This window comes from Coregonus clupeaformis, chromosome 24 (assembly GCF_020615455.1).
Source record: "Coregonus clupeaformis isolate EN_2021a chromosome 24, ASM2061545v1, whole genome shotgun sequence".
Classification (NCBI taxonomy): domain Eukaryota; kingdom Metazoa; phylum Chordata; class Actinopteri; order Salmoniformes; family Salmonidae; genus Coregonus; species Coregonus clupeaformis.
In genome coordinates this window covers 36,294,249-36,312,989 of record NC_059215.1, presented here as the reverse complement: position 1 = coordinate 36,312,989, position 18,741 = coordinate 36,294,249, and the positions used below count along the sequence as shown (strand labels likewise).

At 39.9% G+C, this 18,741-nt stretch overlaps 1 protein-coding gene across 1 annotated transcript; it reads right to left on the bottom strand.

Moving 5' to 3' along the window:
• Positions 1 to 11,937: 11,937 nt before the first annotated feature.
• LOC121537246 (taste receptor type 1 member 1) lies at positions 11,938 to 18,586 on the bottom strand. Its single transcript, XM_041844927.2, has 6 exons — positions 18,447 to 18,586; positions 15,850 to 16,147; positions 14,835 to 15,578; positions 13,387 to 13,596; positions 13,153 to 13,273; positions 11,938 to 12,866 (listed from the first exon to the last, which is right to left on the bottom strand). The coding sequence occupies exons 2-6, from the start codon at positions 16,132 to 16,134 to the stop codon at positions 11,938 to 11,940; spliced, it is 2,289 nt and encodes a 762-aa protein (XP_041700861.1). The 5' UTR covers positions 16,135 to 16,147; positions 18,447 to 18,586.
• Positions 18,587 to 18,741: the final 155 nt, after the last annotated feature.

Genomic DNA, 18,741 nt, shown 5'->3' with positions numbered 1-18,741 from the left:
CAAAACCTCATTGTCCCGTAAGTCTTTGAAAGGGAGTTGTTAAAGAGAGTTGAGAAAGGCAGTGGCTTAAAGATAGGCCTTGCTAGGCCTGTGTCAGGGAATATTTCCTGGACAGTTTTTCAGGAAAAGTATGTTTTATTAGAACAGTAGCCTAATAGTCTAATAAGGCCTACGTATAGCTATATACTTTCCACGGGTGGTAGAAATTTCATAAACTTACTCACATGACTGCACAAAAAAAAACATTTTAAATGTAATCTTAATTTTAGTATTTAAAATAAATGCAATGTAGCCCGCAGTTGGCCTGTATAATAGCCTGCATAATATTAATGAGCCTCGCAGACTAATTTGTAAGTTTAATTACCCCAATCGGACATGCAATAGGCCTACAATAACGGATGGTAAACAATAACCTATAGGCCTATGTTGTATTAATAATTGAACTCAAATTATTAATCCTCGATATTCACTGTTTTGAATCAAGGTCATTACATATCTTGGTCAAAATATGAATATAGCCTATATTTATAAAGCTATGCCTATGTCTACAAATTGTACCTTAAAGGCCATATATGCTGTTCAAATTGCGTAAAATGTACAGAAAAATTGGTGCGGCAATTTCGATGCCATGTTTTCAAGTGATAATGCAACGTTTAATCAGTATGAAATCTGACCGCTCTGCTTTGGTGTATGAAGGCTGGTTCTCCTCTTTTGTTCTGGTCTCTGCATTATGTCGTCGTTTTCACGCTCTGAGTTAACATGCACCGTATAAAACCTGATTTCAGCACGACAAGTTGGCAACATGGCAAACTTTTTTCTTTTTTTGTTGTTGTTGCAAGGACACACGGAATGATTTCACGTTAATTACGCGGTGTGTTATATCAGTTATCACTGGCTATACGCGAGTTAAGAATATGGAGGCTATTCAGAATAATGAATACAAATAGTTATAGAATTTATATAATGTTAAACGAACTGAATGAGTTACAATTCACAATTCGAGATTTTTTTTTCCTGCATGGGCTTTAAAAATGTATTTAACTTGGTTATACCCTCACCCCCTTTCTTGCAGCTCTCAAAATAATTGGCTACCTCTCCATGATAATAGCTCAACGAGCGACTTGTGTCCAAAACGGTCATGATAATGATTTACCATTAAATAACAAGTTAAGTGCATGTTTATAAAAGGACCTCAGACTTTTTCCCTCCACTTTCACTTTTCTCCCTCGGGTAACTCATTAACCACAACAGTCTATTGTCATGTATGCCTGCCAGGGGGACCTGACAAAGAGTGCTGTAATAATTGGAGTATTCGAGGACTTGTTAACAACAATTAGTGAAGCAATTATACAATTACCTGCAATAAACTGTTTTTATCCAGAGGAAAACTCGCCCCACATTAGCAAGAGAATGGCTGGCTATACATTACACAGCAAAGTTCAGGTAAATCGAATGAAGATGACTTTGGGCAAAGTAGACATGTATAGTGTGAATTGCCACATGCATATTCCAGCAACGTATTAGGCTCAGCCATTGGATCATATACATGTTTGCTATTAAAATGCTTCACAATGCATCTAATAACCTACACTCTTAAAAAAAATAGTTATAATTTATGTAAAACCAAAATGGGTTATTTTGCTTGCTTCATATTGGCACCCCTAAAAGTTCAATATAGAACCCTAATGAACTCCCTTTTCAAGAAAAATGAGCATATGGATTCTATATAGAACATTTAGGGCTGCCATATATGAAGCAAGCTATATAACCTTTGTAGCCTATAATAAATTGGCCAAATATAGGCGTAATATTTGGAACTGAAAGTTACCAAAATGAAGTTGCCAAACAGAACGCTTTTGAGCAAGAAAGAAAACGATAGACTTATTTTAAAATGTGAAGGCAACTTTCACACATAGAAACTGCAACGGGTCACTGAGAGCGAAGCAAATCGAGGAACCGCCTCTTAACTATTCAGGGTTCTGACACATACTGGAGGACACCAAACCTTTATTGTGGGCCTACACTTGAGGAGTTCGAAACGAAATCACTCAGGTGCTCACGCAGGTGCACTGTTTATATCGAATAATCTACATCCTTCGAAATTACGGAAGGGGGATAAATAAAAGCCACGCGACGGGCCTGTTGGCGAAGCTCTGATCAAACATCAAATATCATGAATTTCTATAGACTGGTCTCCAGGTTATTTAAAGGTCTTTACTTTGGTTAAGCCGCACAATAGGTTGTGTTTGGCTATTTGCACCGGGGTTACCGTCTGAATAGAACAGAGGTGCACATTAACATCGCTTAGGGTTTTCTCTAGGGCCGAAATGAACTAGTGGAAAGTAACTTTATAACTCGCAGAGGATGAACCCTTTGTCAAGCGCTCGACTGAAAGACACAAGCGCCTAACAAAAGAGAGACGTCATTGTTAAACACTATGGCTCATGGGTATTGATGCGCCTTGAATTGCTAAACATCTGCCATTTACTTTGCAACCACTTCAACCGATTTGAATACGAATAAAGTGTCTGTGCTTCTTCGTAGGCTGCACAATCTTTGCCCGTGCGTAAAACAACAGAGTTTCCGAGCGTATGAGTGGATTAGAAATCGAAACTTTTGAGCTAGGCCTAAACATATGGCTCCCCTATGGAATCGAAAAAGAACTAACTGCTAAAAAATGTTTTATTGGAAACTGACTGAGAGAAGAAGGATATGATCCACAAGTTAAACAATATGACTCCTTTATATCAGGCCCGATTGTCAAAACGTTCTTCGTTTCATATTTATCTGCTCACAAAAAGGGACACTAAACGTTACTTGCGCTATGCGTAAAGCCTGCTTGAGACTATTCAATCAATATGAATCCAGTTTCACTCTTTCTTTTTAAACCTGAGATTATAACTTTATTTCTGTTAAAAATGCAATTGTGCGTAATTACGCAGTTGGTCCATCAATAGGCCTGCGTTTAATGACCAAAAAAGTAGACCTGAAAGAGAGAGAGAGAGAGCGAGAGCGAGAGCGAGAGAGAGGATCACTAGCAACAAACAACTGTATGTAAGGATATTAGGCCTAGTCAATCTTAAATTCTAATACTTTTGTAGCCTACTCATTTGTTAATAACCAAACTAAATTGCGCTTCAATGTATTACCGATGCAGTGGATGATAGAGTTCTCGACTCAATCAAAAAGGCATAGGCTATATTTTGTAGGCTATTGCTATATTCTGTAGTTACCCATTTGTTTTCTTCTAATGACTAGTCATATGAGAAACAAGGAGTTCTGGCATACGATGTGGCATGCAAAAAGCATCAAAAACAGACAACTCTGACAACGCATTTGCCACTTGGGCACGACAGTTATTCCAACACAATAGACCAACTGTATAGTCATGATTTCTTACTGAAATCGAGTCCAAATACTATAAGTCTATATGAGCATTTAAGCAATAGCCCGGCTACACAGCTGGTGGGTGAATCGAAGAAAGACGTTCTTGTGACCCGTTTTCCGCAGCAGGTTTTCCCAGGGTTCGTCCTTTATATTGCAAAAGTGGAAAATCGGAGTGTACAACTGAAAAGCCAGGGGGCGTTCCTCCGATTTTCCTCGCTCCATATTTTGCAGGGCAGAGAAATATGCATTCTCTCCCTCTCACTATCAGCAAGTAACATGGTTGCTGATGCCGTTAGAAGACAGGGAAATAAACCTTTGGATAGGCTATACCAGATCTAAAAGCATGACATTTATACATGCAATATTTTGTAATATTTGCAAAATGTGTCCAATAACCATTAGCCAATTAATTTAGATAATAGTTATCTTTTTATTATCATCATCAACTTTTTCCATAGAGAAAAGTCCTGCTTTTTAACAAACGTTTATATCCTAAAATGGATATGCTCACTGTTTGAAATATCAAAATAATATAACTTAATCGACGTGTGTGGCGTGTATCATGCGTCTACCCTAAAATTGGTATGAAATCGTCAATTTGTTGGTGTCAGCGTTAAGCTGGCCAGGCGCGCCATATGCCATGCTTAGTGGCACTATTTACCGATTCGTTCCTACTTTCACGGTCCATCCTCCTCTTCTTCTTGCCAGAGAATTGAATGGCAGCAACAAAATAACAATTTACCCTCTGAAATGGTCCCATACCCCCCAAGGTATGAGTCCTTTCCGTTTCAAGCAGGGGCACCCTCTGGGTTTCACTTAATGGTTTCAAATTTGACAGTGTGCTCTATCAAAGTCCTTGGTCATTATCTATTCTTATTTTTTAAAGAGGTAAATATGTGAAAATGTGTGTGTGTGTGTGCAAAAGTTTGTAAAAGGTTACAATTTAGATTAAAATAAAAAATATAGGCTAAAGCTTAATTCGGCTGTGAGACTTTAATTCGGCTGTAGAACATATCATCTTATTTCTATGTTTCTGAACATTGCAAGTTCACCTCCTACCCCAATGCCCTCATGAATTAGTTGTAATGAAAGTACAAAACTGTTGTAGCATTCTTTGTAGAATATACAATTGAAGTCGGAAGTTTACATACACTTAGGTTGGAGTAATTAAAACTCGTTTTTCAACCACTCCACAAATGTATTGTTAACAAACTATAGTATTGGCAAGTCGGTTAGGACATCTACTTTGTGCATGACACAAGTAATTTTTCCAACAATTGTTTACAGAAAGATTATTTCACTTACAATTCACTGTATCACAATTCCAGTGGGTCAGAACTTTACATACACTAAGTTGACTGTGCCTTTAAACAGCTTGAACAATTCCAGAAAATGATGTCATGGCTTTAAATGACTAAAAATATAAATGTAGAAGCTTCTGATAGGCTAATGGACATAATTTGAGTCAATTGGAGGTGTACCTGTGGATGTATTTCAAGGCCTACCTTCAAAGTCAGTGCCTCTTTGCTTGACATCATGGGAAAATCAAAAGAAATCAGCCAAGACCTTGTAGACCTCCACAAGTCTGGTTCATTTCTAAACACCTGAAGGTACCACGTTCATCTGTACAAACAATAGTACGCAAGTATTAACACCATGGGACCACGCAGCCATCATACCGCTCAGGAAGGAGACTCGTTCTGTCTCCTAGAGATGAACGTACTTTGGTGCGAAAAGTGAAAATCAATCCCAGAACAACAGCAAAAGACCTTGTGAAGATGCTGGAGGAAACAGGTACAAAAGTATCTATATCCACAGTAAAACGAGTCCTATATCGACATAGCCTGAAAGGCCGCTCAGCACGGAAGAAGCCACTGCTCCAAAACCGCCATAAAAAAGCCAGACTACAGTTTGCAACTGCACATTGGGACAAATATCATACTTTTTGGAGAAATGTCCTCTGGTCTGATGAAACAAAAATAGAACTGTTTGGCCATAATGACCAATGTTATGTTTGGAGGAAAAGGGGGTGTCTTGCAAGCCGAAGAACACCATCCCAACCGTGAAGCACGGGGTGGCAGCGTCATGCTGTGGGGGTGCTTTGCTGCAGTAGGGACTGCTGCACTTCACAAAATAGATGGCATCATGAGAAAGGAAAATTATGTGAATATATATTGAAGCAACATCTCAAGACATGAGTCAGGGAGTTAAAGCTTTGTCGCAAATGGGTCTTCCAAATGGACAATGACCCCAAGTATACTTCCAAAGTTGTGGCAAAATGGCTTAAGGACAACAAAGTCCAGGTATTGGAGTGGCCATCACAAAGCCCCGACCTCAATCCTATAGAAAAGTTGTGGGCAGAACTGAAAAAGCGTGTGCGAGCAAGGAGGCCTACAAACCTGACTCAGTTACACCAGCTCTGTCAGGAGGAATGGGCCAAAATTCACCCAACTTATTGTGGGAAGCTTGTGGAAGGCTACCCGAAACGTTTGACCCAAGTTAAACAATTTAAAGGCAATGCTACCAAATACTAATTGAGTGTATGTAAACTTCTGCCCCACTGGGAATGTGATGAAATAAATAAAAGCTGAAATAAATCATTCTCTCTACAATTATTCTGACATTTCACATTCTTAAAATAAGGTGGTGATCTAACTGACCTAAGACAGGGAATTCTGACTAGGATTAAATGTCATGAATTGTGAAAAACTGAGTTTAAATGTATTTGGCTAAGGCGTATGTAAACTTCCGACTCAAACTGTGCACTATACAGTGGGGAAAACAAGTATTTAGTCAGCCACCAATTGTGCAAGTTCTCCCACTTAAAAAGATGAGAGAGGCCTGTAATTTTCATCATAGGTACACGTCAACTATGACAGATAGATTGAGGAAAAAAAATCCAGAAAATCACATTGTAGGATTTTTAATGAATTTATTAGCAAATTATGGTGGAAAATAAGTATTTGGTCACCTACAAACAAGCAAGATTTCTGGCTCTCACAGACCTGTAACTTCTTCTTTAAGAGGCTCCTCTGTCCTCCACTCGTTACCTGTATTAATGGCACCTGTTTGAACTTGTTATCAGTATAAAAGACACCTGTCCACAACCTCAAACAGTCACACTTCAAACTCCACTATGGCCAAGACCAAAGAGCTGTCAAAGGACACCAGAAACAAAATTGTAGACCTGCACCAGGCTGGGAAGACTGAATCTGCAATAGGTAAGCAGCTTGGTTTGAAGAAATCAACTGTGGGAGCAATTATTAGGAAATGGAAGACATACAAGACCACTGATAATCTCCCTCAATCTGGGGCTCCACGCAAGATCTCACCCCGTGGGGTCAAAATGATCACAAGAACGGTGAGCAAAAATCCCAGAACCACACGGGGGGACCTAGTGAATGACCTGCAGAGAGCTGGGACCAAAGTAACAAAGCCTACCATCAGTAACACACTACGCCGCCAGGGACTCAAATCCTGCAGCGCAAGATGTGTCCCCCTGCTTAAGCCAGTACATGTCCAGGCCCGTCTGAAGTTTGCTAGAGTGCATTTGGATGATCCAGAAGAGGATTGGGAGAATGTCATATGGTCAGATGAAACCAAAATATAACTTTTTGGTAAAAACTCAACTCGTCGTGTTTGGAGGACAAAGAATGCTGTGTTGCATCCAAAGAACACCATACCTACTGTGAAGCATGGGGGTGGAAACATCATGCTTTGGGGCCATGTATCGTGAGATTTTGAGTGAAAACCTCCTTCCATCAGCAAGGGCATTGAAGATGAAACGTGGCTGGGTCTTTCAGCATGACAATGATCCCAAACACACCGCCCGGGCAACGAAGGAGTGGCTTCGTAAGAAGCATTTCAAGGTCCTGGAGTGGCCTAGCCAGTCTCCAGATCTCAACCCCATAGAAAATCTTTGGAGGGAGTTGAAAATCCGTGTTGCCCAGCGACAGCCCCAAAACATCACTGCTCTAGAGGAGATCTGCATGGAGGAATGGGCCAAAATACCAGCAACAGTGTGTGAAAACCTTGTGAATACTTACAGAAAACGTTTGACCTGTGTCATTGCCAACAAAGGGTATATAACAAAGTATTGAGAAACTTTTGTTATTGACCAAATACTTATTTTCCACCATAATTTGCAAATAAATTCATAAAAAATCCTACAATGTGATTTTCTGGTTTTTTTCTCATTTTGTCTGTCATAGTTGACGTGTACCTATGATGAAAATTACAGGCCTCTCTCATCTTTTTAAGTGGGAGAACTTGCACAATTGGTGGCTGACTAAATACTTTCCACCCCCACTGTATATACAAAAGTATGTGGACACCCCTTCAAATTAGTGGATTTGGCCATTTCAGCAACACCACGTTGCTGAGAGGTGTATAAAATCGAGCACATAGCCATGCAATCTCCATAGACAAACATTGGCAGTAGAATGGCCTTACTGAAGAGCTCAGTGACTTTCAACGCGGCACCATCATAGGATGCCACCTTTCCAACAAGTCAGTTCATAAAATTTCTGCCATGCTAGAGCTGCCCCAGTCAACTGTTAGTGCTGTTATTGTGAAGTGGAAGCGTCTAGGAGCAACAACGGCTCAGCTGCGAAGTGGTAGGCCACACAAGCTCACAGAACAGGGCCGACGAGTGCTGAAGCGCTTAGCACGTAAAAATCGTCTGTCCTCGGTCGCAACACTCACTACCGAGTTGCCTCTGGAAGCAACGTCAGCACAATAACTGTTAGTCAGGGAGCTTCATGAAATGGGTTTCCATGTCCAAGCAACCGCACACAAGCCTAAGATCACCATGCGCAATGCCAAGTGTCGGCTGGAGTGGTGTAAAGCTCGCCACGCATTCTCTGGAGTGATGAATCACGCTTCACCATCTGGTAGTCCGATGGACGAATCTGGGTTTGGCGGATGCCAGGAGAACGCTACCAGCCCCAATGCATAGTGCCAACTGTAAAGTTTGGTGGAGAAGGAATAATGATCTGGGGCTGTTTTTCATGGGTCGGACTAGGCCCCTTAGTTCCAGTGAAGGTAAATCTTAACGCTACAGCTTACAATTACATTCTAGACGATTCTGTACTTCCAACTTTGTGGCAACAGTTTGGGCAAGGCCCTTTCCTGTTTCAGCATGACAATGCCCACGTGCACAAAGCGAGGTCCATACAGAAATGGTTTGTGAGATCGGTGTGAAAGAACTTGACTGGCCTGCACAGAGCTCTGACCTCAACCCCATTGAACACCTTTGGGATGAATTGGAACACAGACTGCGAGCCAGGCCTAATCTCCTAACATCAGTGCCCGATCTCACTAATGCTCTTGTGGCTGAATGGAAGCAAAGTCCCCGCAGCAATGTTCCAACATCTAGTGGAAAGCCTTCCCAGAAGAGTGGAGGCTGTTATAGCAGCAAAGGGGGGACCAACTCCATATTAATGACTATGATTTTGGAAGGAGATGTTGGACGAGCAGGTGTCCACATACTTTTGGTCATGTAGTGTAATTGACCAATTTCAAGAATGTGCAAATATACACAAAATTGAAACTGAGTTTTAACTTAGTGCATTAAGATAATTGAGTGATCTAAAACAATCATTCTAGAATAATTTGACTTTGTTTTACATGCCCACCCAGTTTATTTAGTGTCAAGGTCTACTGGCGCCATCCTCTGGTAAAATAATGTGTATACTTTACACATCAAAAGTGTGATTGGCTCCGTTTAAACAGGCAGCCAAATTCTGATATTCTTCCACTAATTGATGTATTGACCAATCAGATCAGCTATTTTGCCAATAATTGGGCTGCCAATTCAGAATTGGACTGCCTGTCTAAGGCAGCTTAAGTGTAACAGGATAAAAAGCACACAAGGAGAACATAAGGAGTACATTTACTTCAAACTTTTGCAGCATAATGACAATTTGCTTTGATAGGCCTAAGACTCATGACATCTGTTCTAAAATTATGCAATATGCGAGCCTACTTAACCATTATTTTAGATACTAATACTTATATGAAAATGTATTATAGGTATAAATGATACCAGCATAAATACAGTGCCTTCAGAAAGTGTTCATACCCCTTGACTTATTCCACATTTTGTTGTGTTACTATGGAGGACTAAAAGTGCCACAATTAAATAAATAAATACACCATTAAATAATTACTTAAATGTGTCATTAATTAATTCAAATTAGAATTAAATACATAAATGTGTTATTAAATGTATCATTAATTAATTCAAATACCGATTCATTTTATGTAAAATACATATATAATAATTTCACTATTTACATTTACATTTCATGGTCCTGCGTTGGAGTGCTTCCTGAATTACTTAAAACTGTCAAACTGACCCATCAAAAGTTGGTAGGCGGAACATAACGCCTGATTGGTTACCCTCTGCATCAAGCCAAGACAAATCAATTCCGGATAATGTCAGCAGGTCCTGCTTCTACATCCTCTGCTAAGTTTAAAATGTCTCTAACCAACTCCCTGGAAAGTTCACGGAGATCCTCCATTGTCTCTATCCAGGTTGGCCTACTCTACTTCAGACCAAAGCAATGGATCAGACTAGATTCGCGTTAGCCCCGCCCACTGACTTTGATGGGTCAGTTTGACAGTTTTAAGTAATTCATGAATCACTGCAATGCAGGATCATGAAATGTAAATGTAAATAGTGAAATAATTATATATGTATTTTACATAAAATGAATCGGTATTTGAATTAATTAATGATACATTTAATTACACATTTATGTATTTAATTCTAATTTGAATTAATTAATGACACATTTAAGTAATTATTTAATGGTGTATTTATTTATTTAATTGTGGCACTTTTAGTCCTCCATATGTTACAGCCTGAATTCTAAATTGATTAAATAGATTTGTATTTTCACCCATCTACACACAATACCACATAATGACAAAGTGAAAACATGTTTTTAGACATTTTTGCTAATGTATTCAAAATGAAATACATAAATATCTAATTTACATAAGTAGTCACACCCCTGAGTCAATACATGTTTGAATCACCTTTGGCAGCGATTACAGCTGTGAGCCTTTCTGGGTTAGTCTCTAAGAGCTTTGCACACCTGGATTGTACAATATTTGGAGCATTATTCTTTTTTAAATTCTTCAAGCTCTGTCAAGTTGGTTGTTGATCCTCGCTAGACAGCCATTTTCAAGTCTTGCCATAGATTTACAAGCCAATTTAAGTCAAAACTGTAACTAGGCCACTCAGGAACATTCAATGTCATCTTGGTAAGCAATCCGGTGAATATTTGGCCTTGTGTTTTATGTTATTGTCCTGCTGAAAGGTGAATTTGTCTCCCAGTGTCTGTTGGAAAGCAGACTGAACCAGGTTTTCCTCTAGGAATTTGCCAGTGCTTAGCTTTATTCTGTTTCTTTTATCCTAAAAAACTCCCTAGTTCTTGCCGATGACAAGCATACCCATAATATGATGCAGCCACCACCATGCTTGAAAATATGAAGAGTGGTACTCAGTGATGTGTTGTGTTGGATTTGCTCCAAACATAACACTTTGCCACATTTTTTGCAGTTTTACTTTAGTGCCTTATTGCAAGCAGGATGCATGTTTTGGAATATTTTTTATTGTGTACAGGCTTTCTTCTTTTCACTCTGTCATTTAGGTTAGTATTGTGGAGTAACTACAATGTTGTTGATCCGTCCTCAGTTTTCACCTATCACAGCCATTAAACTCTGTAACTGTTTTAAAGTCATCATTGGCCTCACAGTGAAATCCGTGAGCAGTTTCATTCCTCTCCGGCAACTGAGTTAGGAAAGACGCCTGTATTTTCGTAGTGACTGGGTGTATTGATACCACAGGAGGTTGGTGGCACCTTAATAGGTGGAATGTTATCAAATATATCAATCACATGGTTTCCATGTGTTTGATGCCATTCCATTTACTCCATTCCAGACGTTATTATGAGCCGTCCTCCCCTCAACAGTCTCCACTGATTGATACACCATCCAAAGTGTAATTAATAACTTCAGCATGCTCAAAGGGATATTCATTGTCTGCTTTTTTTATTGTTACCCATATACAATAGGTGCCCTTTTTTGCAAGGTATTGGAAAACCTCCCTGGTCTTTGTGGTTGAATCTGTGTTTGAAATTCCCTGCTCAATTGAAGGACCTTATAGATAATTGTTTGTGTGGGGTACAGAGATGAAGTAGTCATGCAAAAATCCAGTTAAACACTATTATTGCACACAGAGTGAGTCCATGCAACTTATTACGTGACTTGTTAAGCAACATTTTACTCCTGAACTTATTTAGGATTGCCATAACAAAGGGGTTGAATTCTTACTGACTCAAGACATTTCAGCTTTTCATTTTTTATTCATTAGTAAACATTTCTAAAAACATAATACCGCTTCGACATTATGGGGTATTGTGTGTAGGCCAGCGGCACAAAATCTCAATTTAATCCATTATAAATTCAGTCAAGTAAACAATTCTAGCAAAAAAAGCATTTCCTTGATTCAGTAAAACAGTTGAAATGCACTATTTTCAACTACTTACTACTGATGTTTTGAGTGTAACGTTGGATGATCCCTTGGAAATACTGTTGTGTATTTTTATGGGGCTGAAAGATAATGATGTAGCACTTAGGGAGAAAGTAGCAGAAGAGGATGCTGTATATACTGGAAAGCACTGATATTGCATTGAATAACTGTATATATTTACCATGGTATGATATGCTTACTGTGCAGAAAGTGATCCATGTAAGTATAAGGAAAAGCAGGAACAAGATGATTGCTTTGGACTCGTTGTAGTTTTTGGGCAGGTCTTTTCCAATGTATGAGAAAATAAAGCAAAGGCTTGCCAGGACTATAGTCAATAACAAGAACACGATCAATGATCTTCTCATGGCACACTTTAGTATTATTTGATCTCGGTATGATGTCATGTCATTGACTGGTGTGGGAGGGCTGGCAGTGAACACTGTTGTAAGCAACAACAGCTGAAGAACAAAGACTATGGCGATGACCCACACCTGTCCATTCTGCTTCACCCACCACCTGTGAATCTTAGGGAACTTGGCGGCCATTTTGAAAATGCAAACTATTTGAAAGGAGCGCACAGCAAAACAGCCTAAACAGACAGTGTAGAACAGCAAAAATAGAAAATACCTCAACACACAATTGGTCACTGTTGGTTTCCCAAAGAAAAAGAACACACTTATACTACTTGCACTCAAGCAGCCCAGAAGAAGGAAACACATTGGCCCACCGGCAGACTTAACAACCGGCTTGTCATAGTTGAGAGCAAAAAGAATGACAATGGCTAGTGTTAGCGCTAACAGGACGCCTGTGGAAAACATGAGTGTGATGGCGACAGGGTCTGTGAAAGGTATATACTCCACTGAACGTTGTGTGCAAAAGGTGCTTCCTGGTTTGGACCACTCTGTCTTCCTACAGTCGACACAGCTGTATGGGTCGTCTGTTTGGCAAGAAGACGATAATCAATGATCAGCCAGGCATCATGCATACATTTTATCATCTCCAGTGGAAGAGCGCATGAGGACATAATTAGTAGGTCTACGGTAACATTTGGACCAGGTGTGAAGTATGTTTTCTAGTAGGAAGTAAAACACCATAAACAGCTGAAACAAAAATATACATAAATAATGTCATATTCCTTTTCTTCAACCTTACTTTAACCCCCATGAGTGTCCATGAACACCATAATCCAAGAAGATTTCTCTCTTTATCTCTGGACCTCTTACCTGTGTAGTTAACATAAGTCATACTGGGGCAGACGTTACACTGGAAACAACAATCATGTAGTCCATCTTTCTTCTTTGCAAATCCCTCTGAACATTCAGGGGAACAGCGTGCGACAGGCACCTTAGAAAGACCAAATGTGTGTTATGATCAAATGGCCTTTATTATACATGTAAAATAGAAAAATATAATTCATTAAGGATTTATGATTTATTAAAACCAGGAAAATGACTTACTTGGTCAGTATACCAGTGAATTTTTGTGTTGCTGATAGAGAAGGAAACGTCAACTGTTGGATCAGTTTCATAAGAGCCCACTTTCTGGGCCTGGCCACTCTGGTTCCAGAAAACAATAGCATAAGAAGTAGATGTCGGGTCTCCATTGTTGTCAAACTCAATATGCCGGTTCAATAGTGTGAATTTTGACCTCTTTAATTCTTGGAGAAGCTGAAATCAGACAAGAATGTGGTGTTGCAAGAACATTTGTGGTGTGTAAACACTATAACAATGTTATAGGGATTATTCACTACTGATTCACACTTTCAAAGGTTCACACCTTTGTGTGGACATTTAAAGGTAAACTTAGCAATGACAACATCATACACATTGGGGTACGGTTTTGATTACAGACAACAAAAACTGCCACAACTGGCTTTTCCAAATGTGGACATATGGGCATGCCCGAAGTGAGGCCACAAATTAGAGCAAGCTAGTAATGGCTGTCCTGGCAGATTAAAATGTTGTTTCTATTGCTGTTGTTGTCTGTAAGCGGGAAGTTGCCCTGCAGTGTATGATGATGTCATATTGCTAAGTCTACCTTGAAAGACGCACTCCAGCCTCCCGATCACCTCATTTATCACAAGTGTAGCCTAGATGCATCCTTTCAATTGATGTATTCTTCAATATTGTAATGCCATTTCTCTTCAAACAAGTACACTACATGGCCAAAAGTATGTGGACACCCCTTCAAATTAGTGGATTTAGTGTGTTCGTCAAATTTCTGCCCTACTAGAGCTGCCCCGGTCAACTGTAAGTGCTGTTATTGTGAAGTGTAAACGTCTAGGAGCAACAATGGCTCAGCCGTGAAGTGGTAGGCCACACAAGCTCACAGAATGGGTACACCGAGTGCTGAAGCGCGTAAAAATCATCAGTCCCTGTTTTTCATGGTTCGGGCTAGGCCCCTTAGTTCCAGTGAAGGGAAATCTTAACGCTACAGCATACAATGACATTCTAGACTATTCTGTGCTTCAACTTTGTGGCAACAGTTTGGGGAAGGCCCTTTTTTGTTTCAGCATGACAATGCCCACGTGCACAAAGCGAGGTCCACACAGAAATGGTTTGTCGAGATCAGTGTGGAAGAACTTGACTGGCCTGCACAGAGCCCTGAACTCAACCCCATCAAACACCATTCGGGATAAATTGGAACACCGACTGCGAGCCAGGCCTAATCACCCATCATCAGGGCCCGACCTCACTAATGCTCTTGTGGCTGAATGGAAGCAAGTCCCCGCAGCAATGTTCCAACATCTAGTGGAAAGCCTTCCCAGAAGAGTGGCGGCTGTTATAGCAGCAAAGGGGGGACCAACTCCATATTAATGCCCATGATTTTGGAAGGAGAATTTGGACGAGCAGGTGTCCACATACTTCTGGCCATGTAGTGTATATGCAACGCTTCAAATGCTTACCATAAATGGATACACAGTTACATTGTCACTGCATCCCTTGATGTCACATAGTAACAATTTATGTAATGCGTGGGCCATAGCATAAATGGCAGAGTAAATGGCGAAAGAATATGATGGGTTTTCACCGATGATCTCTTCTGGGCTCACATCCCTACAGAGGTCACAAGCTTGATTGCATGTTTGTCCGGATGGTGTTTGCTCACATGTTGTAGGCCTATCATTCCTTTGTGTTTGGGACAAATAGACAAAATTCTTAAACCCAGGTAATGACATCACTGTCTCTGTTATTCCAATGATGGTGCCAATCGCCTTGATTCCGCTCAACTTGGGGAGTTTCTTGTTCAAGGACCAAGTGTCGCTTGCGATCCACACTTTGTTGTGTATGTTGTGCTTGATTGCTGATTTAATGAATGCAACAGCGCTGCTCTGCCCGGCAAAAACTATAATGACCTCTATGTTAAGACCCTCTAACTGTTGAAGTATTTCATAGTGATCAGACATTTCATTGAGCTCTTTTGCATAAGCTAAGCAGATCTTAGTGTCTTCCAGCTTGCTTTTGAACAGCTGTAGGCCATTTTGACTGTTCTCGTCGCTGCTGCTGATGAATGCAACCCAGTTCCAATTAAAATGCTGTATAATCAGAATGATCAGTTGTATTAAGTCTTTGTTACTTGGTGTGGTTCGCATGAATGAGGGATATTTCCACTTCTCACTTAAAACAGAACTAGAGGACCCATAATTTACCTGTGAAGAAAGAGATTTCCATTTTAGACAAACATAGACAAGAATAACCCAATAGGGTGGTGACCTACTCAACCCTCCTCATAGAGAGCTACTAGGAGTGCAGAATTGTATTCCAGCTATGCTCTAACACGCCTGATTCAGTTAATCAAGATCCTGATGTTAGAGCAGGGCTGGAACAAATGCCTGCACACCCAGTAGCTCTCCAGGTGTACCCCAGCCCTAATATACTTATTTAAAGTGATCAAAATGACTTAATGTAAGTATGTATTACCATTGGAATTAGATTCATCGCAAACAAGGGAGCAACAGTCATGGACTCCATGCTTCTAAATGGACCGGCCACAGCTATGACTTTGGACAGATACTCGTTGACGCACCTCAGAACTTGAATTGATCCATTTCTGGAGATCATATCCAAAATTGACTGAAAGTTGAATGTGTCTGAGCAGTGGTCGAATATCTCATAACCGAGCGATACATTGGGCAGGATGAGGCTGGAGTTATTGATCTCTTGTACAGCAAACCTCATCACCTGAAACATCCGATAACTAGACATGGTAAACGACTGTCTGTGGAAAGAGGAACAGTGTGTACACAGAAAATGAGTTGATTTTTCCTGGTGTGACTACTGGCATATGCAATTTGAAATGTTTATTCACTTCACATACTGCGGTTTCACCTAATTTGTCAACTTACTTTGTTAAAGGGGAAGTTTAGTATTTTACAACTTAAAGGAATATTTCCTTTAAGTTGTAAAATACTAAACTTCCCCTTTAACAAAGTCACCCATTTTGAATGTTATATATTGTTTTGTGCATCTCTGAGTGATGTTCTATCAATTCCCAGGGTCATTTCATGTTTCCATGTGTGTCTGAGCTATTGCTGTTCAAGAAGGTAAAAATACAGCCGGTATGACGAGTTTTGCATCACAACAGCCATTACAAACTTCAGCAAACTTTAGCCAACAGTTAAAAACAGTGGGAGTGATTGGGGCATGTGGTACATATGGCAAAAATGTAATCAACTCAAGTATTTGGTTCAAGATTACTTTAAAAGGTGATTTGGCCACTCTTTTATCATGTGCCACATACCCCAATCACTTGATTGATTTTTAGCTAGCAGTGGTTAAAGTTAGCTGAAGTTTGTGGTGGCTGTTTATCAAATCAAATCAATTTTTGTTTGTCACATGCACCTAATACAACAGGTGTAGACCTTACTGTGAAATGCTTACTTACAAGGCCTTAACCAACAATGCAGTTCAAGAAATAAAAATAAAATAACAATATCGAGGCTATGTACAGGGGGTACCGGTACCGAGTCAATGTGCAGGGGTACAGGTTAGTCGAGGTAATTTGTACACGTAGGTAGGGGTAAAGTGACTATGCATAGATAATAAACAGCGAGTAGCAGCAGTGTCGTTCCCTTCAAAGTGTCAATCTGCGATAAGTACATCCATTTTTTGACTTTTAAATGAATGATATATACCCATTGATTCTTATAACTTACTCTTATAAATTATTTCATGAGCTTAGTTCAACTGTAGAAAAGTGATGGGTCGTTCACGAACGAACGGCTCTTTTTGAATGGCTCTTTTGGCTGAACATCATGAACTGAATTGCATCTGTAAAAGAGCCGTTCATTTGGCTCCCTGATTTGCATACTGCTACTACTGATTTTGAGCTCCAGACAACGATTATCTGCAGATAAGTTATAAAAACATTCTCTGAAGATTGTAATTCCTCACTGCAGGACAATAGATAGTGAGGAGAGATACTTTTTCTGGTCCACACACATTTTTGCAGTGCTTTAATTGTTTTTCTGTTTTTTTTTGCAGGCCACCTAATAATTAGTTCAGGTTTAAAAAAAATTGAACTCACATATCACGTTCTGACATAATTGCAGGCAAAGAGGGTTTAGGAGTAACTGATTACATGTAATCTGATTACAAAAAAACTAACCAGTTATGTTAACGCCAAAAATATTGTAATCAGATTAGATACTTTTGAAAAACTAGGATTACTTCTTGGATTACTTTGAAATTCAGAAAGGATGTTTGCGGGAAAAAATACATTGTCACCTTTCTGTTTTCTCAATGACATTCAATTCAGCATTGAAAAAATTTTCAAGTCTATGTTCCACCTGAGCGAGTCTGACCACAAGTCAGAGACCACTATTATGACACACCAAATGCGTTTGCTGGATCCTTTTTGTCTTCTAATGTAATGGAAAGTAATCCAAAAGTAACGGAAAGTTATCAGATTACATTACTGATTACAATTTGACAGGTAACTAGTAACTAGCTGAACGAAACCAAATGAGCCGTTTTACTGAAAAGACTTGGAATGCCCATCACTACGTGGTACCCCATCAGAACCCAACATATACATTTTTTTACCAAACACTGTATAGCCTCAAAACATGGTTAAAACTATAATTTTGATCTCATGGAGGGTCAGTCCTTACCTCCATTTCTCCAGCCCCATCCCTCAGGTATTTACCAAAACAGAGGTGGGGTAACCACTTTATTGTTTGAACTGCAGATTGCTCCTTTAAGTGAGGTTAAACATTTGGTATAATACATTTACAGTATTATAACATTTCACGTTACTTACATGGAAGTGTTATGATTGAACTCAGGTGTCTCCAACTCCATTCCTGGAGCGGTACTGGGTATGCAGGCTTTTATTTCAACCCAACACTAAAACAAGTTGACAATGAACTTGGTCTTCAGTACGAACATTGCTTAATTAAATTGGTTGTGTTCATATTGGTCTGGAAGAAAAACTGCATGCCCGGTAGCTCCAGGACCAGAGATAAGAGTTCCCTGAAGGCTGAAAGGTATGTTGAATGGTTTGCTACAGGACTCACCGAGAGCAATCCACAGTCTCCGGTCGGTTGTAAGGAACTGAGCTGCTGCCATGATGAATGTCGAAAAGGCCTCCCAGTATGTATTCTCCATCTAGTTTAAACTCTGAGGCTGAGCAAGAATGTGATTCAGGTAAGGCATGCTGAAAAGACCCCAGCATTACCAGCAAGGCCAGGAGATGTTTCATCGTTGTAGTCAGTCTGAGAAGACCAGAGGGCCTGTGTCCACACCAAATGCTCAGGTACTGGTGAAGATGGCTCCCCCACTTTACATAGGGATGTTTTACATGCAATGATT

Excerpts from the sequence above, each read along its gene's own strand:
- LOC121537246 (XM_041844927.2), bottom strand. The coding sequence starts at position 16,134 with ATGTCTAGTTATCGGATGTTTCAGGTGATGAGGTTTGCTGTACAAGAG. Across the intron at positions 15,579-15,849 it reads CGATGAATCTAATTCCAATG|GTAAATTATGGGTCCTCTAG; the intron begins GTAATACATACT and ends CTTTCTTCACAG. Across the intron at positions 13,597-14,834 it reads TAACTGTGTATCCATTTATG|CTTCTCCAAGAATTAAAGAG; the intron begins GTAAGCATTTGA and ends GTCTGATTTCAG.